The sequence below is a fragment of the Carassius gibelio genome, chromosome A3 (genome assembly GCF_023724105.1).
Source record: "Carassius gibelio isolate Cgi1373 ecotype wild population from Czech Republic chromosome A3, carGib1.2-hapl.c, whole genome shotgun sequence".
NCBI classification, from domain to species: domain Eukaryota; kingdom Metazoa; phylum Chordata; class Actinopteri; order Cypriniformes; family Cyprinidae; genus Carassius; species Carassius gibelio.
In genome coordinates, this window is record NC_068373.1 from 24,640,461 (window position 1) to 24,666,093 (window position 25,633).

The following is a 25,633-nucleotide window of genomic DNA, read 5'->3' on the forward strand; positions in this document are numbered from 1 at the left end:
AATGGAAACATAATTATCTGTAATATGTTTGTTTTTAGTTGTTATGTGTTTGGAATGCTTGTCATTTAACATGGGAAATCTATAATATGCAGGTTAATGTATTTTATAATGAGGGGTTTTTCTTCTGTTAGTCCCTTTTTAATGTTTTTCTCCTTACCTTGGCGTCACTGTATAATATTAAACCAAAGAATGCAGGCATGTAATATCTCCCCCTCAGATATCCACCGGTTCCCTGCGTCCGGGAACAAAAGACTGTAGGGAGGCATTAGATTAGGGCTGCTTTGCCTGCTGGGTAAACGGGAGGGAGGACACGGGTTTTGAACCTTTGACCACTGAGCTAAACAGACCTTTCATTTGGTCCATTTATCAAAAGTGGAACAAAATGTAACTCTTTTACCAGAATCGCATACTTATCATGAGCCATAAATCACACAGCCAACCGTCAGTGTTTGAAATGACAAGTTATATTTGAAAACCAAGAACACCGTACGCAAAAAACACATTCACTGTAAGTGATCACACTAAAGGAAACAGAAAGACGTCCCATTCATCTCCCCTTCAACAGCTGTCATCACCACAGTCCTTTAAAGAAATATTACACCACACTAAATGAAACAGACCAGTATCACGAAACCCGTCAGCTGCACACTTGATTTACCAGCAACTCATGTCCAGTGTACTAAAAACTACTTCTATTTCAGTTTGTCAGGATTCTGAAGGTTTTCATCAGCATTGATGCGAGTCTGCTGGACGTTCTTCAATATAAATAATACATTTCACATAAACAGTGTCTCATGCTGCAACATAAATATTCCAATGCTATTGTTGCTGTTAAAAATAGCCAACGAGAACATAAGTTAAAAGAAGTGAAGTAAATAACTACACGTGTATCGATAATGCTAATTACAACAATAGTCATGTGACCAACACATTCAGTATATTACAATAAAGCACAGTTAGCAACACCTTGCCAAGTGTACACGTCCTGTTACATTTAAGGGGGGGATTTTTAATACTTCGTGCTATTTTTCTTGTCAGTACTAAAGCGATAGATGTCATATTTTTATCAACCCTGTAAATGAAAGTCTAACTAACCCTGTAACAGCAATAACCCTGATTATTTCTTCTTCATAGAGTCGTCTCAGTTTGGAGATTAGAGCGCATTGCTACACTTTACGCCATAATCATCTAAAACCTAGAGTCAATGCGGAGCAATGTTGCTGCAGAAAAAAAGTCTCACTTTTTATCAGAGGAAATATACCCTGTGTCCAAAACCTGAAATAAGAATAATTTTTTTTGTTATGAAATATTAAATGGCAATATAATTTCCATACTTGTCGAATGTAGCTTGGATTTAATAGTCTGTGAGTTTTGGTAGTGTTGACTGAGCCACTGTGGTATGTGTGACTCCTTCGCTCCGTGAACCCTGCCAAGACTCCCTCATAATATTTTCTTTGAGAGATCTACTTCAGCTTTGAAGTTTCATTATTTTGTCGTCTTATTTTCTGTTGAATATTTTGTCTCTTGAATTGTGTAAAGCACAGTTAAGGCGGCTCGAAGACAAAAAAACACTAAGACCCTGTCTGAGAAACTGACAATAGTTAAAAACCTACCAAATTTAATGTAATCAAAGCTAATACTGCACTAGCTGTTATTAATCTTGATTTTTAAAAAGAAAAATTAAAGTATAATTAGTGTTAAAGGTGCACTCGTGATTTTTTTTTTCTAATTTAAAGATATACACATAAGAAAAAAACAATAGTGCTTTTGAAAAATATTATGTACTAATATACATCAACATGAAATAAAAAAAAGCTATGTTAAAATTTGTATTTTTCATTTTAGTTAAAGTTGTAGTAATTTAGTTGTGTGCCCCCCCCCCACACTTTTATTAGTTTATGTCTATATAATTAACTTTCATTTGTTTTAGCTATTTTAGTACATCAAGTTAAAGTAAATGAAAATGAGAAATGTTGGCTTGGCAACTACATGGAGGAAAAAAAAAACATAAAAATAAAATCCAATAAACATGTATTTATTTAAAGTAATGAAAACCTTTTTTTTATGCTTTAGTTTTAATTTAATATAACAACCTTGCTTTTGTGTTTGAGTGATGCTACATCCACACCAGTAGGTGTCAGCGTGAGTCCAAAGCATCTGCTATATAGGTCAGCTCAACATACAAAAACTGAGTGCACCTTTAATAAACATTGTTTCTTTACAATAAATACTAATGTACATTTGACTTCGCACCATGCTAGAATTTTTTGGTTTTCATGTTAGGTTTAAACAAAAGCTGATTCCTATTCAAGACGGACATAAAGATGGCAAGGAAAGGAGAGAGTGATATGACTTGTGAAACTGACTTGGGCTGTGTCTGAAATCACCCCTTTATCCTTACAAACTGTATTATCTGAGGGGACAGCCATTTGTAGGGGTGTTCACAACCACAGTGGACAGAACCTCTGTCCCAGAGCTGCAGTGATGATTTGCAGGGAAATCCAGGGAAATTGCATCACCCTGGTTCCTTAAAAAAAAAAAAAAAAAAAAAAAAAAGATATTCTTAATTGCAGAAAATAAGCTCCATGATCAACAAAAGTATATGGATCATACATGTTGATCATAATGATAATCTTCACAAATGAGCACACTTTTTATGAAAAAAAAAACAATTTCCCTAAAAGTTAGTGATTATAAACTCATTGAGGCTATTAAAGCAACTATTTGGACCCAGTTGTCTCATTTAGCCACTTGTTAAAACCCGCCTTTTTCAAGTGTTAAATTTAATCTTCAGGGTGTGATCCTGTCTTGGTTTGGTAGGTAAGGGCTTTACTGGCATGACTAAGATACGATTGAGGGATTCAATTAGTTTTGATGATGAAAGACGCCTGCAGTGAGACTCAATCTCTGTGTGGCCCCCTGCAGCGGTGGAGGAGCACATGGAACCAGGGTCATGAGGTAAAGTAGGAGTTTTGCATGGAGTAGAGGCGATCGATGGGGTTTCCTATCCGCCCTGCCAGAACTCCACCGTCGGCGGTCGACAAGAGACAGTCTCCAAGATGACTGAGGCTTCCATCACTGTCCAAGTCATGGAAAACCGAGTCTGAAATGAAGTCAGTTTTCAAATGCAAACAAACATTTCGGTTAACTGCAAAAAATAACCAATGCTGAAGTAGGTGCAGTGAGATATCCTCACCATAGGAGTGCATCTGCTCGGGGCCTAGCTGTGGTGGCGTGAGCCCGTGCCGGAACTGCTCGCTACCGTATATGTTGGGATCCAAAGCCAGCAGTTGTTGGCGTGGCAGAGAGGAATATGAGAGCAGTCCGTCCAGTCCATGACTGCTGGAGCCATCTATGGAGAGACAGAGCCCGGTTCACACCTATCGTCAAGCCATTTCACACAGTTATCTGTCGACTCCGCCGTGTGTCCGTGTCTTACCCTCGCTGTCATCGTTACTCTGGCGCCCCCCCCTGCTCGGACCCCTCCTGGTCCCGCCCATCTGCTCCTGTTCTTGCTGCTGCTGCTGCTGCTGCTGCTGTCTGCGAGCGATCTTCTTTATCTGAACTCACAAAAAACAACAGTCCATTGACATCCCCCGGTGCTGGAACAACATTCCCAACTAGTAGTTAAACATCTTTCTGTCTGTCTTTCTGAAAGGATCCATCCATCAGTCCATCAGCTCATTAGGCCTATTCAAAGCCAACATTCAAAACATGCAATTGACAAGTGTTTTCTTTTTTTTGTTGTTGTCAAAAATCTACATTTACAAGAAGTTCTTTGGATTTCAGTTTATTATAGTTCTACTTCTCTCAAGCCTTGTTCTCAGCATCAAAAATAACCAACACTAAGATCTCGTTTAGTGAGATCTCAAGGATGCTATTTTTGCTTTTCTCTGGATGTATCATAATGAAGCAAAACGGTGTTTCGTACAGGAATGTTTTCAGAATTTACAAAAACCTAAAGTCCTTTTTATAGCAACCGAGATGCTTCTAACGGAAGCTGCAGTGAGGCGATGACTTTACCGATTAGTGATTGGCTCTTTCATTCAGAAGGTGGGGCTTCCTGCGATTGACCGTTGCATTTTTCCCCATTCAAAACTATACAAGTGACATGTCTTGGTTATTCTATAGTCTTTGCCAAAACCTGACGCCTACCTTTGCTCTCTGGTTTTGGAACCACACCTGCACGACTCTCACCGTCAGTCCAGTCTCAGCTGCAAGAGTTTCTCTGACCTGCAACAATAGTATATGCATGAGATGTACACAAGTACTGTTGCCACATTTAATGCACACGAGTGGCCTGGGACGGCTGACCTTTCGGCAGGGTTTGGAAGACACCTCGAAGGAAGCCTTGAAGGCGCGCCGCTGTTGTGTGGTCAGGATGGTACGTGGTCTCTTGGATCTCTTGTGCTCCTTCCCATCATCCCCAGCCTTCCCACCAACAGAGACACCGCCACCATCCTCATCCTCACTCTTTACTGCAAAGCAGAAACTGAGCATTAAAAGCGAAGAGTGTCATTTCTGGGCTATGTTAACATCTCTTCTCCTGTAGTTACACACAACCTTCAGCGAGGTCACTGAGGTTACCTGACTCGGTAGGGGCCGGGCTGATGGCTGCCAGCATCTCTCTCTCTTTCTCATAGTCTCCCCGACAGAGCAGCTGTCCCTCCTTTAGCACAAACTCATCACCTCTCTGCAGCCGGCGCTCACACTCGCAGCAGCTGAAGCAGCCCAGGTGGTACACCTGTCCCAGCACACGCATGATGAGCTCCGAGCGGCCAATCGCCTGCAGACAGGCGCTGCACTTCCGCACAAACAACCTGACACACACATGGGCACACGTTACTGATATGTTTCTGAACATTCACTTTATGCAATGTTTTGTCTGTGACACTGGGTGGCAATATTTGACAATGGACCATAAATGTCACACAAGCAACTAAGCGAAAATGTATCATTTAACCCTTTAAAGCCTATTGTATTACATTTGATACACACATTTCTAAGGTCACATTTTCCTTTTTTTTGCTTATCTTGTCTGATTGATATTTTATTCTTTTTTTAGCAAGTAGTTTAATTCTGAAAACATCCACCTTCAGATCTTTAGTGATACCAACAACTTTTGTATTGTTGGTAATATTTCTAAATTAACATTTAACGGATTGAACCAATGTATGTTTAATTACTTAATAATAATAATGACAATAATAATAATAATAATAATAATAATATATATATATGAAATCTGATGCATCAGGTTTTTGAGGAATGTTTATTTATTCATCTCTCAACCATCATTGTATTGCACTGCATTCTATGAAAATACGAACTACCAAGCTTTCACCATAAAAGCATATAAATATAATCAAGTTATTGACAGATATTGAGTAGCAATTTATATGCATTTAATGCAAGCAATCAGATTTAACAAGATACCACTGATTTACATTACAAGCTATATCACAAATTAGAATTTCATCTTTTTGGTCATAAATTTTTTCCCTCCTTGAGTATGAACTCCATATTCTTATTTTATATGAGCCATAAAAGCATGATGTATCAAATATGACACTATATATATATATATAATTTCATATGTCTGGTTTTCAAGCAGTGGTTCCCAGCAACATTCCTGGATGCCCCCCAACACTGCACGTTTTGGATCTCTCCTTTGTCTGACACTCCCAATTCAGGTCTTGGAGTATCTACTAATGAGCTGGTGATCTGAATCAGGTGTGTTTGATTAAGGTGACATGGAAAACATGCAGTGTTGGGGGGCCTCCAGGAACGTGGTTGGGAACCACTGTTTTAGAGGGTAAATTCTATTAACATTTATTACACTCTGCATTTAAGCTGTCTATTTTATACATTTGTGTGTCACCTGGGAATTGAACCTATGACCTTGGTGTTGCTGGCACTGTGCGCTATGGTAAATGTTTATAAACTTAATACTTCTCCAAAATGATAAACAAATAGAGGGATGTACGGGGTAAAAGTGAGCAAATGTATAAAGAGGTCCTGCTACAAACAATGAGAAATGCCTCTTTGAACTGTGTTTTCCTTCTACGTGGCTCACCAGCAACATCATTTGTCTAAAAGGCCCTCTCGCTTTTCAATCCCCACCAAACCCCTTGTTTTTTCCTCCTCTCTCTCCCCTCCCTCACTGCATGATATTTTCTGCCAGAATTCCCTGTCCTCCCTCTCGCGCTCCCAGCCTCCCTCCCCAGCTCCGTGAAACTAATAAAGACAGGATTAATTAGATTGTTGTTTAAACAGTGCGATGCCCAGACAGACGCTGTAAACTCATAACCAGGGATTGAGGATAGCATGGGGTTAATCTCTCCTCTCTCTTTTTCACACACTCGAATAAACACACCATACTCTCTCACACACACACACACACACACACACACACACTTAGCACCTTTATACGGCCGTGTTCATGTACTCTCATAAATATTGACAGGTACCCACAGATGAACCTGTAGACGCTCATGTGGTGTCGATGACAGTCTAATCCTTCTGCACAGTTCATTAAGCCAAAGCAACAGTCACCATTCACCCAAATTGTGACATAAACCAGTGTCTGTCAAACACCTGAACCAGACAAAAAAAAAAAAAAAGAAGAAGGTAGATTTCAAATGTGGCATTGCTGTGAGTGTTTTTATGCGGTATTGTATTGGGTGTTCGGGGTAATTGCTAGGTGGTCGCTTGCTGTCAACACAGAGTCAAAAGTCTCATCCTTCATTGCATTTTTTTTTTTTCTCTAACCAGGTGAAAATCATCAAAAGCTGCACAATTGAACATATCATTCTATCTCAGTGCAGGACAAGGTATTATTTAAAGTAATAATTCAACCAAGATGACAATTCTGACAAGAACTATTTCTTGTGCTTAAGGGTTTGTTTAGATCCCTAACCCTATATAAATATAAGCAATAATTATAGGGATACATGCATTAATAACCACTAATAAAATAAAGCGCACATATATATAAAAGGATAGATGCAGTCACACATGATAAGATGAACACAGAACATTTCGGAGGTGAGGAACAGATGAAATGCATGTTTGATGGATAACGCAGACTTCATGACAGTTGCAGAGACGGATGGAGGGAGTTCTGGTGTGTGTGTGTGTGTGTGTGTGGGTCTTGAGGAGCTCCGAGTGAAGGAGATGAAGGTGTCATATCAGAAATCTGCTGAAGTGAGAGGCAGCCAGGTCCACACATTATAGCCTCTAATCTGCACGGATGTGATGATCCTGTCCGAAACGCAGCTGCTATGGCTAATCTGTCTCAATCCATCTGCCAAAAATACCAAATTCCCCAAATCACCACTTACTACACCCAGATCAAAGAAGACCAACTCTAAAAACTCATACAGCAACTGACTCTGAGAGTAAATCTCATGAAACCCGTAATATTTCAACCTCTAAACCAAAAGAAATCAGTGAAAAATGAACATTTTCTTAAAAACAATGAAGTCTATTTTTTGGCTTTATGACATAATTTTTATAGTTGCTATTTAGTCATTAGTAAAGTAATTTCTACCAATTCTTAGTAATATAATGCAAAAAAAGTGACATTCTCATTGCAATCATGTGATAAAAAAACGCTGAGTTATAAATTACAGTTGTATTGGAATACAAAAGATACAAATAAATGAAAATTTATACACCGGAGAAAAAAATCGTCTTTGAAACCATTTTCACTCAAAAAACAGTTATGAAGAAACAGCGCTAAATTAAATGTGAAATTCGGAAGTAGAAAGACAGAAATTGTATATTTCAGTAAAATACGCAGCAATAATCTTTTTGTTTACAACTTCGAAAAACATTGTTTGTTTTTTTGAGTACAGTAATGAGAATTCGGGGTTAGAGATTTTTAATTATCAAGAAAATATCACCAGGAAGGAAATCAGGTGCTATGTATGTACAAACTGTGTTCATGATGTCAATTCAATGAAGTTTTACATGAATCTATAGCTAAATCATAGTGCGGGGGCCTAATACATACATGAACACATAATTTTAAATAATCAGACACTTACTGTCATAGTTGTGAGGTTTATCTTGTAGACTTTGGTGCATCTTTGTATATATATATATATATATATATATATATATATATATATATATATATATATATATATATATATATATATGGAAGCAGTATGTAAATCATAAATGTACACATAATTGCAAGGGTTGGTGCTGTGCGTGCGCGCGCGCGTTTGTGTGTGTGTGAGCGAGAGAGAAAGAAAGAGAGCGGATATTGCTGTGAGGGAAGGTGGCTCAGAGCCAGGGTTCAGTAATCACATCATCTTCTTTTATTAAATCTCACTGCACTGCTTCTGCGTTATTAAAATCTCCCAGCATTCCCCACAACCCACTCCCGCCACCCTCCCTCCCTCCCTCCCCGGCACGCCAATATTCACAATGATGAAATATGAGAAAACCAACAGGTAGCTGATAAAAATGTACACATCAGACCACTCGTACACAAAAGAGAAAGCACAGGTGAGCAGCTAAACCGTTCAGTACACATATTATTCTGCCCAATCATGTCACAGACGCACACTTCAGAACATACTTGCTCAAAAAAATCTGCCTTTTTGAACTTAGCATGCAAACACTGCTGTGCACAAGAAGTAACAATTGCCTAATGGCATGCAGATTTTAATTGTCTAATTATGTTTTGATTGCACTGAGACACATTATAACTTTAGCCTTTATGCTAGGCTAATAAAACAACAAATAGTGTCATTGTACGCTCTAAAGCACTCTTAGCTGAATTCATATGCAATTATGGCTTATTAGTCATATGAAAAACGCTTCAACAGGCTTATTAGAAAGCGTACTGCCTATCAAGGGGGCAATAAAGTTAAAATGACATTTCTTATGATGCCTTAGTGTATTAATGAGGCTAAATATTTGTAGATGATCATGTAAAAATCATGGGTGAAAAAATACCAGTAAAGATTTACAATTTACGATAAGTTGTTAAGATTAGTTAATTTGAGCTAACAATGAATACAAATTATTTATGTCAACATCTATCTGTTAATATTATTTTATTAAAGCTATGAACTGAGTATTTTTATTAACTTACATAACCAGATTTATAAATATTGTAATATATTGCTCATTCCTGATGTTAGTAAATGCATTAACTAGTGTTAACTGAAGGGACCTAATTGTGAAGAGATATAGACATACCTTTCATAATGAAATGATTTACTTATCACTTAAATTCCTCATATGCTTACGAACAGTTTTTTATTCTGGATTAGCACCAATAGAGAAATAGATGTTCATGCTGTTTTTGAGTCTGTAATGGACAAAACATTCTGGATGTAGAGAAGGGAACTACATATGACCGACTTTTTGTTACCCCAAAATGAATAGATTCTCATTATTTATTCTCACCTTAATGTTGTTCCAAACCTGTGTCACTTTTTTCCTTCTATGCTTTTTAGAAAAAATGTAAACTATTTTTGTCCAACACATATTACACCCCACTGTGTTCCATTGTATGGATGAAGAAACGTTGAGACATTTTTCAAAATATTATATTTTTTGTTCCACAGAACACAGAGGTACAGCTTTGAAATGGCATCAGGGAAATTGTTACCATTTTTAGGAAACTATGCCTTTGACACATTTCCACTGATGTCTCATTCTTCAACATCCTTGTAAATCCTTTGTAATTCACTAGCCACAGAGCAAAGGTTTGTAGGAAATCCTGATTCTGACAGTCAATATGTTGCAGAATATGAAGTGTGTCATAATATCCCGAGAATTTCACACTGTTTTTGGTGACGAATATGGCACTATTGGTGTGCTGACGTACTTATTGTGATACATTCCCTGACTGACAGCATAACCTGTCCATACGTTACAATCACAAGTCAGTTTTCTGTATCCCTCGTGTGTGTGTGTGATACTCAAGGGTTCAGGCACTGACAGGATCGATGTGTTGAGTTGTGTGAGGTGAGAGTGAGTCTGTGAGTGTGTTTAGATAAAACAGCTAATCCCCAGGCCACCAGAACGCAATATCCTGTCAGCCAGATTCTCATTTCCTGTCTCTCTGTGGCAGTGCAAGAAAAAAAAAAAGAAGACGCGTAGAGGGGGGACGGGGGATTCGTTGCCCCAGAAACAGAAGATACGGCAGCCCTGTTTGAGGATATCTATGGCATTCTTCCTATCTCTCCCCCTCCCGCTTTCATTTTTTGCCGTTCTTCTTTTATTATCTCAGATTTAATAAAGCCAAGGCGAGCAGCTTGTTCTGCCATGAAACATTTATTAGCTGTCTGTAATGAAATTGTTGTGCAGCAGGCGAGGTGATGGAGACTCATCACACATTATGCAAAAACAGTGGCAATATCACAAAAGGAGACACCTCGAGCTCTTCCTCTGTCATCTTCCTCTCTCCACCTCTGTTTGTCACCTCCATGGCCTTCTGACATCCCATGAGCTCCCCTTCACTGTCTCCTCTTCTCTCCCTCTGTCCTTGCCTTAAAAGTCTGATAGGTACACTCTGAAAAATAAAGGTTCTTTACCGGCATCCATGCTTCCATGAAGAACCTTCAACATCCATGGAATCTTTCCATTCCACAACTGATTCTTTATAGTGAAAAAAGGTTCTTTGATTATTAAAATGTTCTTCATATTGAGAAACAAGTGGTTCTTTGGAGAACTGTTCACTGAAAGGTTCTTTGTGGAACTCAAAATGGTTCGCATTGCTGTGAAAACCCTCTTTTGGGACCTTTATTTTTGTGGCTTCAACAGGAACTTCAGGTGTAGAAAAACAAAACATGTTTACCAAAAGCAGTAATTTGGGCATGGAAATATTACTAATAAGCCAACTAGCTGGAGCTACCACAATGTGTTTAAGCCCTCATCTGAAGTACCATGTAAACATATTCACCAACAGGACTACACACACAATGTCTGGGTCAAGTCGCTGGGGTATATTTGTAGCAATAGCCAAATTACATTGTAATTTTTCTTTTTTTTCTCTACTTTTTTTTCACCCTCCAGATATTTTCAAATAGTTGTATTTCAGCAAAATATTGTCCTATCCTAACAAACCATACATCAATGGAAAGCTATTTTTTTTTATTGACCTTTATGACTGGTTTTGTGGTCCAGGGTCTCCAAAAGGGGATATTTGCAGTGATGCCACAGAGGAACCCTTAAATGAAAAGTTCTTAAAAGAACCATATTCTTAATGGAGCCATTGATGCCAATAAAGAACTTTTATTGTTAAGAGTGTTGGTCTGTGGTGGTTCATTATCATTGATCTCAAACTGACATATAGAAGGAGTGGCTCACCACCATGATGCTAGGCTGTTGTGGGTGGTTGCCATGGAGCTGTGATGCAGTTGCTAAGGTGTTCTAAGTGGTTGCTAGAGTGTTCTAGCTAGTTCTAGTTGTTTATTGCTAAATCTGACTCTTGATCCTTTTTGTTCATTTTAACATCGGAGAGGTGAACACTGTGAATCTGACTGCTCAGAAAAGTAATATACATTATTCAAAACTTTGGGGTTGTTGAGATTTGTTGTTTTTGAAAGTCTCTTTGATCATAAATACAGTAAAACAGTAATATTGTGAAATTGTCACACACCTGGACTCATTTAATGTGTTTTTGCCCGTGACCCAGTTTCTGTCTTTCCGTGTTTGATTAGTTCCCAGGTGTGTCCATTATCTTCCTCATGTGTTCCATGTCCCTGTTAATTTCATGATTCCATCCACCTGTGTTTCCCCAATTATCTGTTGTTCATAAGCCGTGTCCCTTCAGTTCTGTTTTGTCGGGTCTTCTCACTTGTGCTCACTTGCAACTTGATGCTTCATTTGCTACTTACGTGTGTCTACCTCTGTGCTCCATGTTGGATATCCCCTGTGTTGGATATATTAAAAACCTTATTCCGTTTATCCTCGACTCCGCATTCCTTCAGGCAGCGTAAAACCGTGACAGAAGACCCGACCTAATAAGAGAAAATAGAAAACTGCGTGTTCTTCCCTCCGTTTTGTTTTTGTGTTTTCAAAGTCTTTTCTTTTCTTAGTGTTTCTATGGATCCCCTCTATCGTCCCGAATTCCTCATCCTTCTGCTGAAGCAGGAAGAACGCTCTCTCGAGGACCACACCAGATGGTTTTCCTTATTAGCTAATGCCACCAGCTACCCGGACGGCGCGCTCTGCACCTTCTACAACACCAGCCTGAACTCCAAATGCAGAGCGTTGTCGTCCGAAGATGGTCCTCGAGAGGATTTCGCCGCATACGTGGAGTGGACTCTGGCGAGAAATGGGTCACCTCTCACCGTCTGCCCCATAGAGGACCTCGCCAGCCCCACTCCCGACCCAGAGACCAGCCAGCCACCATCACGCCGCACGGAGCCAGAGCCCACCGCAGCCGCAGAGCCCGAGCCATCCACTGACAGGGAACAGGATCTCGAGAGCGCGACTGACCAGGTGTGTGAGCCGGCAACACCGTGCATCGTGGGAGTCCTCGTGGAGATCGAGGGCGTGGAGGAAAGCCCTGCCCACACTCCTGCGACTGAGGGTGAGCTATATGCAGTCTCTGAAGATCGTATGGAGCAAGTTCTGGATCTGATGGACTGGTCTATGGAGGTAATCCCTAATTTTCCTGTTTCCCCGCTGGTTCCGTCCAGCCCTGATTCCCCTGTAGACCCTCTCAGTCTCCCACTCCTACCTCCTCCAGTCATTTCCTCTGCTCCATTTCCGCTGGTTCCGCCCAGCCCTGAGTTTTCTGTTTCTCCGCTGGTTCCGCCCAGCCCTGAGTTTTCTGTTTCTCCGCTGGTTACGCCCAGCCCTGAATCTTCTGTTTCTCCGCTGGTTACGCCCAGCCCTGAGTTTTCTGTTTCTCCGCTGGTTACGCCCAGCCCTGAGTTTTCTGTTTCTCCGCTGGTTACGCCCAGCCCTGAATTTTCTGTTTCTCCGCTGGTTACGCCCAGCCCTGAGTTTTCTGTTTCTCCGCTGGTTACGCCCAGCCCTGAGTTTCCTGTATCTCCGCTGGCTCCGCCCAGCTCTGAATCTTCTGTGTCTCCGCTGGTTCCGCCCAGCTCTGAATCTTCTGTGTCTCCGCTGGTTCCGCCCAGCTCTGAATCTTCTGTGTCTCCGCTGGTTCCGCCCAGCTCTGAATCTTCTGTGTCTCCGCTGGTTCCGCCCAGCCCTGAATTTTCTGTTTCTCCGCTGGTTCTGCCCAGCCCTGAGTTTCCTGTTTCTCCGCTGGTTCCGCCCAGCCCTGAGTTTCCTGTGTCTCCGCTGGTTCCGCCCAGCCCTGAGTTTCCTGTTTCTCCGCTGGTTCCGCCCAGCCCTGAGTTTCCTGTGTCTCCGCTGGTTCCGCCCAGCCCTGAGTTTCCTGTGTCTCCGCTGGTTCCGCCCAGCTCTGAATCTTCTGTGTCTCCGCTGGTTCCGCCCAGCTCTAAATCTTCTGTGTCTCCGCTGGTTCCGCCCAGCTCTGAATCTTCTGTGTTTCCTGTATTCCCTCCCAGCCTCCCTCTCCCGCCTCCTCCCAAACCTGCTGGTCCCTCTACTCCTCTTTCGCTGGTTCCGTCCAGTCCTGATCCTCCTGTCCTTCCTCCCATCCTTCTCCTCTCTCCTCCTCCTAGACCAGCCAGTTCCTCGTCATCCCTGCTGGTGCCAGCCAGTCCCGCAGCTCACCCTCAGTCCGCGCCATCGGGGCGCGGTGGTTCGCCGCTGGACTGCCAGTCTCCAGCTCCGCCTTGGCGTGTTAAGGCCCTGTCTCCGCCTCCAGCCTCCGAGCCCTGGACTCCTCCTCGGTCCTTCGACCCAGCGGCTCCGCCTTGGCTCTTAGCTCCCTCGTCTCCACCGTGGCCTGTCATCCCACCTGCTCCACCGGGCTCCCTCGTCCCTCCGGCTCCACCTTGGTCAGTCGTCGACCATCCGCCGCCTCGGGACTCCACTCCTCTGGTTCCACCTCGTCACTCCATCCCTCCGGCTTTGTCAGGCTCCTCCTTCCCTCCGGTTCCACCTCCATCCTCGGTCGCTCCGGCTCCACAGCAGTCTGCCAGGACCCTGCCTCCGCCTTGGTCGCCTGAGCCTTCTGCTCCACCTAGGCCCTCCGGAACCTTGACGTCCCCCTGGCTCTGCGGCTGTGCTGCTCCATCTTGGGCTCCTCACCCACCGGTGCAGTCTCCGCCTGTCGGCCCCCTGGTGTCGTCGACCCTTCCTTCACCATGGCTCCTCCCGCCGTCGACCCCACCTTGGATCTCCGTCCTGGCTGGTCTCTGGTGGACCATCTGGCTCCTCCTGCTCCTGTCTCCTCCCTGGCTCCTTCCTCCGTCGTCTCCTCCCTGGCTCCTCCTTCTGTGGTCCCTGTCTGCTGGCCCCCTCCTGGAAGTCCGTCCTCCACCGGAACCTCCTCCCAAGTTCCCACCTACGCCTCCCCCTGTTGTTTCTACGGTGCGAGGACGCACCTACCGGGAGGGGGGAGTACTGTCACACACCTGGACTCATTTAATGTGTTTTTGCCCGTGACCCAGTTTCTGTCTTTCCGTGTTTGATTAGTTCCCAGGTGTGTCCATTATCTTCCTCATGTGTTCCATGTCCCTGTTAATTTCATGATTCCATCCACCTGTGTTTCCCCAATTATCTGTTGTTCATAAGCCGTGTCCCTTCAGTTCTGTTTTGTCGGGTCTTCTCACTTGTGCTCACTTGCAACTTGATGCTTCATTTGCTACTTACGTGTGTCTACCTCTGTGCTCCATGTTGGATATCCCCTGTGTTGGATATATTAAAAACCTTATTCCGTTTATCCTCGACTCCGCATTCCTTCAGGCAGCGTAAAACCGTGACAGAAATATTATTAAAATGTTAAATAACTTTTCTTCATTTAAATATAATTTCAAATGTAATTTATTCCTGTGATGCAAAGTTGAATTTTCAGCATCATTACTTCAGACTCTCACTGTCACATGATCCTTCAGAAATAATTGTAATATACTGATTTGAGGCTTAAGAAACATGTATTATTATCAAAGTTTTACTACTTTTCTATTTTTTTCAGGTTTTTTGATGAATTGACATTTTCAAAAGAACAGTGTTTATTTAAACTTACTCTGAAATCGTTTGTAACATTATAAACGTCTTTGATCTTGTTGAATAAAAAAAAAAAATCATTATGACCTCAAACGGTGCACAGCACATCATTGAATAGAACAAACCGACCAACAAAAAGTCCTGCTGTCCATGACCAGTTTGAACAAAACCCCAGATGTATATTAAAGAGTTCGCTTCGATCCATTGTTGCTTTATTGGATTGTGCTTGATTATATACACTCACCTAAAGGATTATTAGGAACACCATACTAATACTGTGTTTGACCCCCTTTCACCTTCAGAACTGCCTTAATTGTACGTGGCATTGATTCAACAAGGTGCTGAAAGCATTCTTTAGAAATGTTGGCCCATATTGATAGGATAGCATCTTGCAGTTGATGGAGATTTGTGGGATGCACATCCAGCTCCCGTTCCACCATATCCCAAAGATGCTCTATTGGGTTGAGAGCTGGTGACTGCGGGGGCCATTTTAATACAGTCGACTCATTGTCATGTTCAAGAAACCAATTTGAAATGATTCGAGCTTTGTGGACATAGTCAGAAACAATGCTCAGGTGGGCCGTGGCATTTAAACGATGCCCATTTGGCACTAAGGGGCCTAAAGTGTGCCAAGAAACATCCCCCACACCATTACACCCCCACCAGCAGCCTGCACAGTGGTAACAAGGCATGATGGATCCATGTTCTCATTCTGTTTACGCAAAATTCTGACTCTAACATCTGAATGTCTCAACAGAAATCCAGACACATCAGACCAGGCAACATTTTTCCAGTCTTCAACTGTCTAATTTTGGTGACCTCGTGCAAATTATAGCCTCTTCTTCCTATTTGTGGTGGGGATGAGTGGTACCCGGTGGGGTCTTCTGCTGTTGTAGCCCATCCTCCTCAAGGTTGTGCGTGTTGTGGCTTCACAAATGCTTTGCTGCATACCTCGGTTGTAATGAGTGGTTATTTCAGTCAAAGTTGCTCTTCTATCAGCTTGAATCAGTCGGCCCATTCCCCTCTGACCTCTAGCTTCAACAAGGCATTATCACCCACAGGACTGCTGCATACTGGATGTTTTTCCCTTTTTACACCATTCTTTGTAAACCCTAGAAATGGTTGTGCGTGAAAATCCCAGTAACTGAGCAGATTGTGAAATACTCAGACCGGCCCGTCTGGCACCAACAACCATGCCACGTTCAAAATTGCTTAAATCACCTTTCTTTCCCATTCTGACATTCAGTTTGGAGTTCAGGAGATTCTCTTGACCAGTACCACACCCTTAAATGCATTGAAGTAACTGCCATGTGATTGGTTGATTAGATAATTGCATTAATGAGAAATTGAACAGGTGTTCCTAATAATACATTAGGTGAGTGTATGCCACAATTTAAGAACAGCATGAATGATAAAACCAATGGCTTTAGCAAACACTACTGACTCTGTAAAGAATCCGAGGTTCACCAGAGCCCATGTGTCATATTCCTGTCTGACAGTACAACAACTCTCTAACCACAACACAGCTTGTAGTCATGTCTAAGAACATAATTAGCAGCGTTCCCAATCAAGACCCCTCCACCCCCTCCCCGTTCCCACAGACACAAAGAGACAGCGAGCAGAGAGATGATTAAGCGAAAATGTGGGATAAACGGAGAGATAAACTGATTGGTGTCATCACTGCTATAAATCTCAACAAGCAGGAAATGAAGTTTGGAACAGAAATATTATTAGAAATCAGACAGTGATGGACGAGCTAGAGGAGAGATGCATGGGAGGAACAGACACCGAGCAAAAGAAAGGTGAAGATTTGGGTAACCATGAACCAAAGTGCTCATAATAATGACTCCGACTGAAGATTTCAGTAGAACGGTGTTACTGACTTACATCGAAAACATTTATTATTTAGAGGCTGCTTTTACAGAGTACAGGAAATCTAAATGAGATTGAATTTAAAGGAATATTCTGTGTTTGGTAAAAAATTCAGCTCTGTCCAAATAATGGCAAAAAGTAATTCGTCCTTTCTGTACTTTTAAAAAAAGTCAAAATAAACGTAACACTTACAATCCGCTTGTTAAGTTGTGATGCATCAAATACTGTTTCCAGGTCCAAACCTTTAGTGAGAAAACGATCTCAAAAGCTGTTTATGAGCATTTTTTATTTATAGCACATCTTAAAGCTTTTCAGAAAAGATGAATCACTGGCAAACTAAGATAAAGGTTATGATATAGGTTTTTTAATGAGTGCATTAATCAGTGTTTGTTAGTTAATTTGGGAATCTAATGGATCATTTGGACCTGGAAAAGGTGACGAGTGACATCACAAGTGAATAAAAGTGACATTAAATAATATAGTTATAATTTAAAAAATGGACTTCGATAATTCTGTTAAATCATTGTTAAAGCTGTTTTTCTTATTGTTTTAGGGTTACACTGTCAGGGCATCAAAATTGGAAATGTAGCTTTACACAGAAAATGCTAGTAAGTGATATGTTTTTCACACTAAAGTCATGTTAATAAGAATATTGTGTAATCTGAAACAGCGAATATTTGAACATTTATTAATTTCCCCCATACACTTCCTTAATGTAACACAAATTTCTGTTGGAGGGACAACTGGAACTGGAAACTATTTCTTTGTGTTAAATAAAATAAAATGTATTCATTTAGCAGATGCTTTTATCCAAAGTGACTTACAGTGCAATCAAGCTAAAAATCTTTTACCTAACATGTTCCCTGGGAATAGAACCCACAACCATTTGCGCTGCTAACGCAATGCTCTGAGCCATAGGAACACTAATCAGTATTATGCCACAAATGCTGTCGACTGATCTTAATTGAATTAAAATATTCTGGATTTTGAAATTCATTCGAATCTACATTAAATCCAAAATATTCTCAACTATCAACTTTTTTTTTCATAAAAATCCCAATGATAAATTTAAATGGAATGAATGATGGAAAAAAATGACTTTTGATTGTAGACTTTGATATTTTGGCAAATCCAGGTTCAGGACATTTTTGAGACCTCTTCTAAAATACTAAAAGACAGTGAGACACATGATATTATTGGGTCTGAGAAGCATGAGACGTCTAGGAGAAACAAGTGAGATATTAAAGAGCTTTCATTCCTGATTTTTCACTGGCATCTCTTTACACACTGGGGGCTGTTTTCGTTCTGTTTCCCACCCGCAGAGTGATCTATTAAACTTGGACGCATCTTAAATATCCGCTCCCCTGTCTCCGCTCTGATAGGCCTCTGTGACCCTCGCTAGTCTAATTTTCTGCCAGGGATCCAGGCACCGTACCCTGGGGCTGAGAGCTTTTATTGGTCTGGGACTGGTTTCTCGAGGCTGGGCTGCGTGGTTATCTGATGGCTTTGTGTGTTGAAGTCAGCCAGGAAGACAGTGATGGGGAGAATATGTTTGTGGATTTAATGAATAGGGGCTTGGCTTTGAGTTTGGGTTTAGTAAGTGTGTAGATGTTGCTGGAATGATTGAAAACTGAAATGAAGTCAGATTTCTGATGACGGGAACATCAGGATCATAAGCGTCGTAAGGAATCATCATACAGTTGTGATCTTCATACTGATGATGTTTGCATGTTTGTTGTCCTATCGTGTATAATATTTAAAGTGAAGAATGTATTTTGGTATTTAATGTCCTCTTTATGTGATTCGAAGTTTGCAAGAAATGAAAATTTACCTATTTTCTAAATGCATGTTATTGATCTTATTGTGAACAATTAGTTCATGCATATTACTCCATTAAAAAATGCACTTTTTAATAGAAATGTCATTTATTTTTGGTTGACGTATGCCGGACTTCTCCAATCACTTGGTCTGCTTAACTCTCATTCACACCTGTCTCCAACCAATCAACAGCAAACAAACAGAACCAAGTCCCGCCCTGCTTTTTCTTTTTCTTATTATCCATTTGACTGCAGATGTACTTTACAGTATGGGAGAAAAGAGCTGTTGCTGCTACCATTTCATCATGACTTTAATTTGCGATTAAAAAAACTGCCCTAAATGGAAAAAAAGGCATTTTACTACATCTTTTTTTCTCATTGAATACCCTGTTTCACTTGGAAACATGTCATAATATGAAATTAGAATGGGATGTGAATGACATTTAATGTTGACTTTAAGTGCACTCTTAAAAATAAAGGTCCTTGGAACACCCAAGGAATTTTTTCCATTCCACAAAAGGTTCTTTAGTGGAAAAAGGCTCTTTAAATTATTATAATGTTCTTCAAACTAATAAAAAAATGGTTCTTTTTAAAAATGTTCACTGTGAAAAACCTACTTTGGAACCTTTATTTTTAAGAGTGTGGCTATTTGTACCTCACCTGATTTTTTAAAATACATTTTGATGTTGTAATTATTCAGATAATTTAAATAATATTTTCTAATTTAATGCAACTAGGCAACCTGACAATATATTTGTAAAGTAGAATACCAGCTCAAGATTGTATTTTTCTTTTACTCAAATTCCATTTTTTTTTTTTACCATAAAAGATTCCTTGGAACCCCAAAAATGGAGCGCACACCTGCTGTAGATGGAGCACTGGTAAAGGGGCGGGAGTGGTGGGTGCTGATGGACAGACAGCGGAGAACACAGGGAGATATTGTTGTGGATTCACTCAAGGTCACCCACTCAAGAGTGTGCCAAGTCTCCTCCACAAATACAACACATACCATGCCGCAGGCTGAAAATTCACAAATAATATCTGCAAACAAGACATTAGCATCAAAGCGCAACAGAAATGCTTATACCTTTCTTATTTCTTAATTTACAGACTGAGAAAAATTTAAATCTCTAAAGGAATCTCCACTATATTGTGAAAATATTTGGCTGTCTTGAATGTATTGTGAATGATAAATTAATTCAAATAATACAAACTGACCAAGCTTAAGGGAATAACAGCACCAGCTTGCACAAGAACAGTTTCACTGTGCTCTGATCCCAGAACAGCCTTCTCATTTGTAATCGTTGATCACTTTTACCCTCATTATGACATCCTTGCTGCAAGCACCCATGCAAAACAATTATCAAATCTATGGTCCCATTTTTCTTCAACGGTGTGAAGAAAAGCAGTTAGTATGGTAATTTCATACCCTCAAACAGTCCTAGATCTCAGGTGATCTATCTTTCCGAGAACACATATATATTATTTTATCTGCACTTTGGAAATTCTTCCTGCTAACTTTTCTATTTAGTCTCTCCTGTCCGTCTTATTCCTTTTGGTTGGCCCGCAGATGTCAGCAACATAGGGAGTGTCCACACTGCTCAACGGTGTCTGACACTTCTCACAACAGTGATAACAGGCCACAAAATCGTCCTTCAACTGTCCGCACTCCTGGTGATGTCACTGGGAAAATATGGTGTCTTGGAATCTCCCTCTGACCCAAACTGATACAGAACGATTCATCAGAGAACCAGCGGTTAAAGGGAAACTTCTCCCAAAAATGTCAATTCTGTCATTGTTTACACATCATGTCATTCCAAAAACTTGGTGCACGAGTCATATGAATGGTTCTTCAAATTTCTACTTTGTTTCCCACAGGAAAAAAAATGCTTACTCATGTCTTACAGACTAATCGGTGCAAGAGACTGAATATTTACCAAGTATTTCCTAACCCTAAAACATACAGAACCACCAAATATTGCTACAAGTGTGTTTACATCATATAATACTTGCTATTAATAGTGTTCATCGTCTGGTTGACTACACCTTCTTTTGATTTTTCCAAAAATGTCTTCCATATGCACATAAACTGACAGTCACCACTGATAAGTTACTACTAAATATTGTAGAAACGTAATTTTCGGTAAAGTTGCTTTGAAATGATTGTATCGTAAAAAAAAAAAAAGCTATACAAATATACTTGAATTGAATTGAATTTTCTTAAAAAAGCTCTTCTGGCGTGTATGTCCTTATTCCTAATTTCTTACGAGGCAAAAGTGAGAATTACATTCGAGGTATCGCTGCATGCGCTAAGGTTTTGTTTGGAATACATGTAATGCACATGTAATCAAATATATGAACCAGACTGCAAAAGATAGGGTTAATTTAAACAGAACTTTCAGAATATTAAATCAGATTAGATTCATAGCGATGTAAATAAACCTGAAACCAAAAAGAAAATTATATCACAGAATTTTTATAGCAACCAATCCTAAATCTTACCCTAAATCTATAGTAAGCATGTACTCAGTACTTATTTGTGTAATTACGCTGCAATTGCAATGCCTTCAAATAAAGTGTAACCAAAGATCTGCAGAACAGAGCATCAGCATGACAGCACGATCAGAAGATCAACACACCCATGACACATTTGCAGAGAGATTAGGGGAGTGTTCTGGTGTTCTTCACGTTAATCTATGCAGAAAATGGGATGTTTTGCCATGCTAGGGCTTTGATGGAGTGTATACAGGCACACGCTGCACACTGAACTGTCTTACTTCTCGTAATCATGCTTGCAGTACAGCAAGCGATCCCGACAGTAGCAGGTCCCGCTCAGCGCGCTGCGACACACTGCACACTTGACACACGTCTCATGCCAGGACAGTTCATTGACGCGCAGGAGGAAGCGGTCCGCGATGGGAGACTCGCACCCTGCACACACCTCACCTGCTCCCACATGCTCTGGTGGAGAAGAACAGAACAGGTGTCAGCTGACATGAGGGACTCGAGGCACACACATTACAGCACTCATATTAATATGGAAAGAATAATGAAGAATAAGGGTCTCACCGTAAGGTGTGGTGGAGGGGGCCTGCTGAAGACATGATTGGTTTTCTTCTGTTTTCATTCCGTTTCTTCCTTCTTTGGAGTGCTGACTGAAAAACAACAAAGATAGAAAGACAGCAATCAGTCCGCATTCAATTATTGTAAGCTGCTTGTGAACATGTAATGTGGGTAAAAAGCACACTTTAATGTAATGTTACGATAAAAATGCTGAAAATATTTGTAGCATAATCTGTGAGGAAACAGGGCATCATTAATTTCATTAGAAAAACCCAAAATCATCTGCAGTGTGGGCCTGTTTTTAATGTGCACTCTAAAATGTGTTTTAATAAAAATGGTTTCTACTGTAAAAAATGTTGACCGTAAGTTACCCTACCATATAAAATAAAAACAATAACATGTTATTTTACTGTAAAAGAAAGATTTTGTGATTTGCAGATTTTTTTTTTGTAATTTGCAGATACAATGAATATTATATTTAACTTTAAAAAGTTACATACTTGGTAACACTTTACAATAAGGTTCCATTAGTTTATGTTAGTTGATGTGTTAACTAACATGAACAAACAATTAACAGTATATTTATTACAGTATTTATTAATCTTTGTTAATGTTAGATAATGACAATACAGTCATTCATTCTTAGTTCATGTCAATTCACAGTGCATTAACTAACGTTAACTAGCACAACTTTTGATTTTACTCATGTTAATAATTAGTAAATGTCTTATTTAACGTTATCTAAGAAGTGTTGTTCCTGTTAACTAAATTATGTTTGTTAACTAATGATCCTTATTGTAAAGTGTTACCACATACTTTCAAGTTATAATGTTGACATTTATAATACTTTAATTATGTTTTTAAAATTGGCTTGTAACTCACGGTGAAAAAGGGGCGTGTCCAGAATTCCTTTCCTGAAGCATCACATATGTTTATGCTTCATTTAAATATTATAGCTATTTTGTTATCGGTTATGTATAGGAGTGTTTTAAATGGTATTGCATATAGATTAATCCATGTTTACTGCATTTTTTTAGTCAAGTGTAACAGTTAAGGTGTTTAGTGTTCGTGTCAGTGTCTTTATGCTCGAGAAGCCAGATTTGTTGAATTTAAGTCATCGTTATTCTAATGTTTATACAAACATATATATATATATATGTTTGTATATAGGTCTACTGATATTATATGATTTAATGACAACAGGCTACAATATAAACGTAATCTCGCAATGCTTGGAAAAATGTCAAGTTTTTATTTTGTTTTACCGTAAATGTAACATTTATTTACAGTGTAGCCTATTCATTAGATGCTTTCTCTTTTATCTTTTTTAATTAAGAAACAAACACTTTTATTTTTATCTCACTATATAAAAGGGAAAGTGTTTAATGAATGTGTGTGAGAAGGACTGGAGCTGTTTTGTGCTCAGTCTTGTGTTTTAGGAGCTCTTGCATGTGAATTATCCGCTAGTAAGGCGCGCGGCTTCGGTTTTTGGCGAAAGGAAACAACGCAAAAACAAAATCATCAAATATTTCCCGGTCCAGCGCCGTCGCCGTCTGATTTAAATCAGGAAGCCTATTGCATTTGAAATAATAAGGGATGACGACCGTGATTAATGCTTTGATTATTGTAATTTATAAATAAGCTTTCACCTAAAGGCTATTTGTGATTTACACTCATTGAAATAATATGATATGACTGCTACTATGGAAAAAGAGGGAAATCTTAATTCTGTAGGCTATTTTATTGCTTACTTTGCTTTTAGAATATTAGGTTGCATTTTTTATTTTTGTTGGAGGTTAAATTATTAGTCAATAATTATTATTATTAGGGTGCTGCGTTTATTTCTGCTTATGTTAAACCCATTTTCCCTGGAAAAGTAAAGTTGAATTTGAAGTATTTTTTTTCCTCATAGCTGAAATCACACGCTGCGTCTCATCTTTTTCCTCATTAATAATGCAGTTCATTGCATGAGTTTGATTATTAAAAATACGGGAGTTAATAACGGGTCTTCAGTCTCACTGAGAAATATTCACACTGTGATATTCGCGGTGACGTGGATATATGAGCATTTTATTAATATATTTTTACAAATTATTTATTTTTACGGAATTGTAGGCAACATGTGATCAAAAAATATATTTTAATTCTGTCTGTTAATTGTTTCGTAGGCTTCAGGCTATATAGCCCAACTGTCCTCGTGTAACTGGAACATGTTCTGATGATTGCTGCTGATCTAGGCCTATGTTTAACAGAAAAAATAAATAAAAAATCACCTTATTCGTAGCTAGTATAAACCCTCATTACTTTCCGACACTAAACGGATGCATCGATGAATTCATGATATGATATTTTGAAGTGCGTTCATTTCATTATTTAAATGAAAGTTTAGTGTTAATTTATATTCGAAGATGCTCTGTGACAAGAAATATCAGTGCTCTGTGACGTGATATAAAGTGCAAACGTAGCCTAAATATGAACAATATCAATAAAGGCTAGTGTTTTGCCTATAGTATGTGAAATAGCGTTGCTTTCTAAGACATTAGGATCAAACTGATGTTTTATTTGAAACCAATCCATTTATAATCGTAGGCTACAGAAACTAAACTGTGGATGTTTAACGTTAGCCTACCGTACAGAGTTACGCATTTTTAAAAATCTGACATTTTAATTTTTCTGCATGATTAGCCTACACACTTTACTGAAAAGACGTCCTTATTAGAATTGTAGATTTTTTGAAGGTTTTTTTTTATTATTATTATGACACTCGTCCTGAATTTTTCCTATCAGATGAACTCATAAAATACAGGCTAGTTTTACTCAAGACATAAAAGTAAGATGCAAATAAATTAATGTAGCGTATAAACAAATTAACACCAGCGCAGCAAAACTTCGTATTTCTGTAGCCTAAAGTAGTAGAATAGACAATATAGACTATAGGTTTACAAATGTAAAAGTGTTATCAAAGTCAAGCGAAATTATCATGCAGGTCTCTATTTGAACTCACTAGGAAAAGTTGAGGTAGCTTATCATTTCTGTGATGATTGTAGACCTGCTTAAGCGTCCCGTGAACTTACCTAGCGCTGAAACACACTCCTCCTGAGATTTCTGTAGGTAACATCAAAATAGCTTTGAAGAAGAGGACGGGAACCAGTGCTCCAGAAGCCAAACTTTAGTGTTATAGTCCAAAAATCACGCAGTGGCGCAAAAACATCGCCGGACTGTGTGTGATGTTCAGGCGCGCGCTTTATGTGATGGAGTGAAGACTTGGGCTGCGCGCGCACAATTAATGACTGCTGAAGGAAGGAAACATCAAGGAGGGGTGCAAGAAGATGAAAAAAAAAAAAAAATCAATTTACAACGTAGATTTGTTCTGTTGAATCTGGCACCGAGTATCTAGCCCTTTCTACTTCAGAGAAACTTATTCTCTGACTGATATGATATTATGTTATAAACAAATAGATTGGCAAGTTCCATAGGCTATATCATATGCTATGTATAATAATCTCAGACTTCAGGTAAAGATCATTAGATTCAAGATGAAAGACATATTTTTGAACGTTATATTCTAATATTGATCTATAAATTACAAGCAAATGAATGTTCAAGATGTGAAGGTAAAGTCGCGGTTGAAATTCAGGATAATGCGCGTACATTCTCAAATGTGTCATTTGTACTTGTAGTTTGTATATAGTTTAAATAATGTAAACGAGTACATAAAGTTTTCGAATGTTTAACACAAAAATATTGGGCAATAACAGAAGTATTCATTTGTAGCCTAGCCGTATCAAGAGCTATAC

General features: G+C 39.6%; 1 protein-coding gene across 1 annotated transcript; it reads right to left on the reverse strand.

Moving 5' to 3' along the window:
* Positions 1–442: 442 nt before the first annotated feature.
* Positions 443–25,099, reverse strand: LOC127953103 (LIM homeobox transcription factor 1-alpha-like). The gene is made up of 9 exons (XM_052552000.1): positions 24,911–25,099; positions 21,843–21,928; positions 21,551–21,734; positions 4,588–4,820; positions 4,315–4,478; positions 4,156–4,233; positions 3,440–3,560; positions 3,197–3,352; positions 443–3,103 (listed from the first exon to the last, which is right to left on the reverse strand). The coding sequence occupies exons 1-9, from the start codon at positions 24,952–24,954 to the stop codon at positions 2,952–2,954; spliced, it is 1,218 nt and encodes a 405-aa protein (XP_052407960.1). The 5' UTR covers positions 24,955–25,099; the 3' UTR covers positions 443–2,951.
* Between the last annotated feature and the right edge of the window lie 534 nt (positions 25,100–25,633).

Bases quoted from the DNA above. Each gene is read 5' to 3' on its own strand.
- LOC127953103 (XM_052552000.1), bottom strand. From the start codon at position 24,954: ATGTTACCTACAGAAATCTCAGGAGGAGTGTGTTTCAGCGCTAG. The intron at 21,929-24,910 runs GTAAGTTCACGG...GTTGTTTTTCAG, and splicing joins GGAGTGTGTTTCAGCGCTAG to TCAGCACTCCAAAGAAGGAA. The intron at 4,234-4,314 runs GTCAGCCGTCCC...CTATTGTTGCAG, and splicing joins CTTCCAAACCCTGCCGAAAG to GTCAGAGAAACTCTTGCAGC.